General features: G+C 44.5%; 1 protein-coding gene across 7 annotated transcripts in view; it reads right to left on the reverse strand.

Moving 5' to 3' along the window:
- Nucleotides 1-6,904, reverse strand: part of SGCZ (sarcoglycan zeta) — a 442,608-nt gene extending 435,704 nt beyond the window's left edge. For 6 of the 7 annotated variants that reach the window (XR_007631760.1, XR_007631761.1, XM_050337614.1 and 3 more), the window contains exon 1: nt 6,829-6,904. Coding sequence is in view for 4 of the 7 variants with exons in the window: in XM_050337614.1 (XP_050193571.1) it covers nt 6,829-6,867 (39 nt within the window). In the remaining 3 variants the exon portion in view is untranslated. The remainder of the gene's footprint in view (nt 1-6,828) is intronic. The other variant, XM_050337619.1, reaches the window with a different exon arrangement.
- Between the last annotated feature and the right edge of the window lie 632 nt (nt 6,905-7,536).

Genomic DNA, 7,536 nt, shown 5'->3' on the forward strand with positions numbered 1-7,536 from the left:
ATTGTTTCACGTATGTTGGCAATTTGTTAAATGGAAGTCTAAGTTAAGCAAACATGAAACCTTTCTCTAACACAGTTCATTTACTTGTCTTCAATTAGTTAAAGGGCAGAACTGTTTATGGAGTGCTTTGTGCACGTGGACTAGCTTTAACTAGAAATAATATAATTTATTATTACTGATTAACTTCATTTGGAAGAAATGCTACCTGTAATTTCAGTGGTTTACAGCATTTGTTTCTCAACTACAGGTCCCAGCATACCTGGGCAACTGCATTGCCTGTATTCAGGATGAAGTTAGCAAGTTTTTCCCCTTTCTTGAATCCAACTCAAAATAGTTGATGAACAATTTTGAGTAGAAGAAGACCTACATTACTAAGAAGTAGAAGTATCATCAACCTGATCTTGAAGAGTGAAAATAACAAAGATACCCATGTGGATCTGATCCACTTTCCACCATGATCACAGTACAAAGAAAGCACAAATTAAAATTAATTCTGTTTTCAGTTTATATGCTACCAGTAAATGTACACAATTACCTTAATACAAATTGGAAAGGATGTGATTTTTCAGTAGTGAAAGCTTCCGTTCACTAACATAATTCGTCTGTTCAAGAGTTGTAGGAGCAGGAAGGTGGAACCTATAAATTTCAGACCGTGCTTCCCACATGAACTGAAGAGGACTGCTAAAAGAGAGAAATATGGCTAAAGGCCAGATTTTTATGCCTGAGGCATTCTACTACTTGTGCCACCAATTGTTAGGCATATCACTGATGTGCTTCTGCTGATGTAACTGCACTGATTCAGTTAAGTACTGCTACTTTTAAATTGCAGGAAGATACTCTGTCCTCGTATAGTACTTCTCAATCAGTGCAAATACACAGGGTTTATACCACACAATCCTCCCCAAGGTGTTATCTAGAAGTATAACAAGGCAGGTACAGAAAGAACACTTTTTTTTTTTATTAAAGTTGTTGAACACCAGAAGCTTGCTTTGACTTAGTACCTCTGTAAATCTGGCCTTGTGGTATTAGCTGCAGTACTGAGAATACAGCCTCTCATTTTGTATATCTCAGTATTGAGGTTTAGCCAACAGTCATTCCTTCCTATGACAAGGAACAAAATCCAGTGCTTGTGGATAGCAACCTCACAGTATCTTTCTTCACAAAGTGTTTTGTTGTGGATCAAAGAGTTAACACACAGTATCTTAGAATAAGCAGAGGATCAGATGGCTTAGTAGATAAATGTGTCTTCCTTCTTGGACTGCTAAGTAATTCTGGCTTTGCAATGCATTAATAATGGCTGCAGCCAAAACTACAACAAGGCGTTAAGAACCTTTCTGTAAGCTCTTTAAATGTACAAAGGATGGCAAAATAAAGGCAACAGTACAATTTCTAACCCATGTTCTCCAGGTTTCTTTTGAAGGAGAGAAGAAAATGACAGTACTTTCCCTACAGGGAACTTCCATGTTCCCTGTGAGAAAAGAGTCTATTTGTAACTCAGTGTGCCTTTTTTATTATTAACATTTGAATCCTTATCTTTGTCCTTTGGAATACTGGATCTTTAGAGCTGGACACAGAAACAAGTATGTTGGGTATGGATTTACAAAATCTATATAAAATACCACAATGTGAAATGATTTCATAGGAAAAATCTCTTGTGACATTTTTGCCATAATACTTTACAAGCAATCTTACTCCTGGACTAATCAGGAAGCTGGGAAAGCAGTATCAACCTCCAAAAGGTTAAGGCACATAATAAGAAGGCGTGACTGGGACTCACAACTATGTCTTCACATCAGAGTGATTAATCTTTGAAAGGTTCTAGCATGAGTCTAGCATTGTCTCCAAATCTTACATTCAAACCTATACAAACAACCCAGCTTTCAGTGGCATCACACACTAACCTCTTCTATTTCAAGAAGAAAAAAATTTGTTGCTAACCTTTATGTAAATGCCTTATATCTATTTTTTTAAAGTGCACAATACAGTGGCAGAGGAGGAAAACAATATTTACCCCCAAATCCGTGACAAACAGGAAGAGAAACTGGTTTTTTTGCCTTTAACCAAGCCTTCAGATTTTGATGTATTTTTCCATTTAAAGAATGTTGAACTTAGCAAAGCTGTAATGTACAATGTCAAAAAGCACAGTTTATACTGATTCTCTGCAGTGATAGTACACGAATGATTTCTAAAGTGTATAGTGAGAGCGCTGCCATTGTCTTGACCTTTTTTCTATGTCTGCTGAACAACTATATTTCACATATAGAATTTTCTCCAGCCTCCTGGACTATGTCTAGTCTATACATATTGGGAGATGGAGAGGAAATCCCACAAGAGGAACACAGAGAAAAGGAATTTGCATGTATATTACTTTAAAACCATTTCAGCTTGACCTTTCATGAAAAATGGTTTAAAGGCTGAATTCTCTTACTGTGGATGCAAAGGCTAATTGTCTTCATTGAGTATTGCTGATAGGACCCTAATAAACTGTGAAAACAGGTAGAGAAGGGAAGAAGAGGTTTTGCATTAAAAAGACTAATATCTCAGTATCCACACTAAGATGTCCATGTCCCAAGCAGACACTTGAATAATTGAAGTAGGTTTTCATAAGAGCATGTTGAGTGTTATGGAGTACTATCCTTTCCATTATGGAAAGACTGTCTCATCAAAAGTCATCCCACACCACACCAAGTACATGAATTTCCTTGGCCCCTTTGTTTAAAAAATAAATAAATTTTAAAATTACAGAATTCCTTAGGGTATTATTTCTACTGTTAATTTAAATAGTGCAGTGATTTGAATGTTTAAGACCTCAAAACTACTGAATCAACCCCTTGTTTAAACCCTTGTGGTTTCCTTGTTTGAATTTCTTAATCAAATATTTCACAAATACATAGATCACATTGGAAGACTATTATTGCAAAAACCTCAGCTGTGAGCAGTTTCATGAGGCTGTTAAGTGAGTAATTTTATATCACCAGGAAACGTAAACTGTAAATGGACTATAAATATTCTCTCATGAACTGAATAAAGAAATTCAGATAATACTTACAAGACGATTCAGAAGTAAAGTGTTTAAAGTTTTTTGCATATTCAAACTGGCAATTTCAAGACACTTAAACACACTATTAAAAAACATCTTGGGATTGTGAAGAAAAATTCTCACTGAACCACTGTCTTCAGGTAATAAATGGTTTCCAGGATGTTTTTTTATTCCATCATATTAATAATCTCACTGTTATGACACATTCAATTACAAATCAACTTTTCTCCAGAAAAGTATCAGTGTTTTACAGACTACAAGGAATACTATTTCCTGCTATCTAAGACTGTACACAGACTCTAGTTTCTAAACAAAAGTAAGAGAAATGTTTGTGATATACATTAGAAAAATTGTGTGTCAAATGACTGAGGAAATGTGAAGGACAAAATCTGTAACAAGCAGTGTCAACGAAAATCACAAATCAACAGAGACCAGCAAACACAAATGTCTCTCAACTGTTCTTTGCAAATCAAGCTCAGACAATTTCAAGCAATTACATGCCTCAACATAAGTTTTGACTACACTAAATGCAAAGTAAGTTATCATGTTTTATACACATGTATAAAATAAAAAGTCCTATAAAATGCATAACACTCACATAACAATACATGTGCATGTATGTTCAAAATGTAGACATAGACTCTCACATACATTTTAGGTAACCTAAAGTCCTTCACAACACTAAACCCAAGACTACAGTGTAACTACAACAGAATTATTTAGTTTGTGTTTTCAGCACTACTCCTTTTAAACAAAAACCCCACAGGCTTGTGAGTTAGAAAGTCAGAGGAAAGTTCTTGTATGCATCTGAGACAGAACAGGAGACAGATCAAAGGAAAACCAGAACAGCTCAAAACCTCTGGAAGAGTAGTCTCTATTTTCAGTACTGATCTCTTTCGTCAGGGTTTCATGCACAGACTAGTAAGGGGAAGCACACCTAACCTCATTAGCAGGTGTTGCACACATGATACTTGTTCAATTTTTCACAAAACCACCTTTCAAAATATCTATTCATTATACATCAACACATATAATTCAGAACTCATTACAATCACTGCAATAAACAACACAGATTTCAAATTTGTATTTAATACCTGATATGAGATGTATGGAAACTTTATATTAAACATAGTATGTATTTCCAGTGTCACTATTGCATGTTTATCATTAGAGACAGCACATTTGATCTGCATTAGTAGGGAAGTTGTCACTATTCTTTTTGTTGCTTACTGGCATACGTTTGTCATAATGGAGAAAACCCAGTATCAAGAAACACGGTGTTCAGCCTGTTTCCAGAATTCTTGGCAAGCTCTGCTATGACACTCCGCTACCATATTTGACATTCTTGACATGAGCCCTCCGTGCAGTGTGGTGTGGGAGAGAGTCCACTGCACACCTCAGGACCTCTGGCTGCCTGCTATCTGTACACGCTGACTGGCTCTTTGGCCTGGCAAAGGGCTGTGTCGGCCCATGAGAAAAGCAGTGGAGCACTGAAATGACTTCAGCTCTCCTGAGGCTACCTAGAAATTGATGAAAGCTTTCACGACTTGGAGCAGTAGTGGAGAAACTCTTTACTGTGCCCAACTACAGCAAGGTCACCAGCTGGGAACCTCCTAGACCCCCAAGAGCTTTGCCCCCCACCTTGTACTGCTGCTGGTGGGAGAGAGGCTGAACGGTTCGCCCTGCGGGGAAACCCCAAATTGCTGGAGAGAGGTGTGCTGCCGCCTGGCACCGCGGTCTGGCGCGCCCGGCGCTGCCGGCGCGGGAACTGCTCCCGGTGCCGCGGGCTGGCGGCCGGGCCCGCACCACCCCCTGCCGGCGGCGCGGCCGCGTCCCGCTCCCCATCCTGGTCCCGCTCCCCATCCTGATCCCGCTCCCCATCCTGATCCCGCTCCCGCGGCCGTGCCGGGCGGCGTCCTGCTGGCGCCTGGGATCTCTCCCAGCAGCCACACGTCAATAAAACACCGGTAAAAGACAGACAGGAGAAGCAACGTGACAAAGTGGCTGATCCCAGAGAGCGGCCCAGATCCTAACAGCATCTGCAGAAATGTCTCCTTTGGAACCTCTTCTCATCCTTATAAGACGAAGGGGTGGGGGGGAAGAGGAAAGTGCCGATGGTTACTTCTCAGCTCTGCTGGTTTGCTCAAGGTCGCTCAGTCCCTACACAGCGCAGATGACTACGGGATTACCGGCAGCCCACAGCTCTGCCCCAGCCCGTGCTGGATGCCCGGCTCACAGCGGGACGTGCCTCAGGCTTTACGGACAATTCATACGAAGTGCTGCCCCCTTGTAGCATAAACATATTTTCTTTAAAGACCCTTTAAAAATAATCCGGTACAATAAAACTTTTCTCCCCCCGAAAGCGGAAGACTCGGCTCCTGCCTTCCCCAGGCCAGCTGCCTCCTGTGAATGCTGAGAAGGCTGAGGCAGGAGGGAGAGGACTCCCCGGCAGCTCAGGCAAGGAGCGTTTGCGGTGTGGTAGCGGTGCAAGCGCTGTGAGGATCAGCAGTTCTCAAGCAAATCAACTCTTTTATCGCCTTTCCCGTCCTGCGCTTCCGTCACCTCAAATACTCATACAGTGTCACAGTCCTGGGGTGTTTTTCCCTGGGGGGATTTATAGCAGTTCCGAGCAAGACTGGGGGGATGAACCTATTTGTCATTGATGTCTTACACACTAGCACCCTGAAGTACTTTCAGGTCTGGTTTGTAAAAGGAAAGGAGCCCTCAGCAGGACTTCAGCGCTCACCAGTTTACCTTCCCAGAGGAGAGCCCTGGCGCCCAGAGGGGATGTCCCTAGGATGGCTGTGCCTGAGGTACAATATAGCCTTTCTCTTCTCCCATCGCTTTTCTAAGCGCTACCTCCGCCACCACCGGCTGGAGATGTGTGTGTGTCCCGCCCCTCCGGCTTGGCCCCGCTGCGCTCGCCCCGTGCGCCCGCTCCCTCGCCGCTGCCTCCCCTGAGCCAGCCACCCTCTTTACCGCGTATAGATAGATAGATAGATTTTTATTATTATGATTTGAGCCAAATCAGGGCCGGGGGGGGAGGAGGGAGTCTAGCAGCAGGTGTGGGCAGGCTCTCCATCTCCGCAAAGGAGCATGCTCAGCGCTCTCAGGCATGCTCCTTCAGCGGGGTGGGAGGCAGAGCTGGGCCGGGATGGTGGTGGGGGAACAGAATCCTCACAGCTCTCACCGTCCTAATGCAAAGTTTGATGGTTCCAGCGGCCTCGGAGCCGAGGCCGGCCCTGTGCCTCCCGCCCAGCATCACGCCGCACTGCCTCGGCTCTGCTCAGCTGGGGGACTCGGGCGCCCCCCGGGCGGGGGTGGGGGGTTGTGGAAGGGTTTCCCCCTCGCTCCCGACGGCGAGGGGAGGAGAAAGACGCAGAAGAGGAGATGCCCAGGCGAGAATGGCTTCGGAGCCAACTTCTGCCGGGAAACCCGCAGGTCCGCCGCTGCCTCCTCCCCGCTGCCCCCGGCGCTCATGCAGCGCCGAGAGCACACGGGCAGCACCATCACCACCACCATCATCACCACATTATTAACACTATCATAAGGATGCTAGGGGCCCTGCAGGCGGAGGGGAAACCGCGCTCGGCTCTGGCAGCCGCCTTCCAGCGCTTCCCCGCGCCGCGGGGCGGCCGCGCCCGGCTCCGCGCTCCCCGCCCGGGCTGCGGGAGCCCCGCGCACCGCCCGCACCGCCCCGCGCAGCCCCCGCGCCGCGGCCGGGAGGCGGAGAGGGCAGGGGGGGATCCAAGCCCCGTCACGACGACGGCACACGGCGGGTCGCCTACCTTGAGTTCCTCCGCGTCCAGGTTTGCTGATCTGTCCATAGAGCGAAACTGAACGGAGCGGACCGGAAAGTAGGGAAGTTGTGCCAAAAAAAAAAAAAGGTAGACTTAAAAAAAAAAAAAAAAAAAAAAGAAAAGGGGGGAATCTAGTCTCTCAGTTTCCAGCCTAAACTCAGCCTTGTCCTCCAAACCCTGGCAGCTCCCCTCAGTCTCATTCTCCGCGATCACGCCTCCACCGGTTAAAATAAATAAATAAATAAATAAATAAATAAATAAAATATTTCACTTTTTTTTTTTTTTAATAACTCCCTTAAGGATTAAAGCGACAGGTGATCCTTCCCTGGTGAAAGAGGTTCGCGTCCTCTGGCAATGAAAAGAGGAGACAGCAAAAAAAAAAAAAAAAAAAAAACAAAACCAAATCCACTCAGTTTAAAGATTATCTTTTTTTCTTCTGCAATAAGCTCAGAAACCGGCGAATTGCAGCATCCCGAGAAAAAATCCTGTTTCCCTGGACAGCATCATGCAGCAAATTTCAAGCAAATGTGTTCAAACTGAAGAGAACAGTCTATGATAAAAGCCTTTCTCCGTCATGCCTACTCTGGTAGCTAATTTAGCACCCTGTGAGCGCAAGGCATTAGCGATGAAAAATTTCGCTGGCAAGATAACAAAATCCCCTAAGTCCTGCATAGACTCAAAAATTGTTTCGCAGCT

The sequence above is a fragment of the Myiozetetes cayanensis genome, unplaced genomic scaffold (genome assembly GCF_022539395.1).
Source record: "Myiozetetes cayanensis isolate MyiCay16 unplaced genomic scaffold, myiCay2020 scf7, whole genome shotgun sequence".
Lineage (NCBI taxonomy): Eukaryota > Metazoa > Chordata > Aves > Passeriformes > Tyrannidae > Myiozetetes > Myiozetetes cayanensis.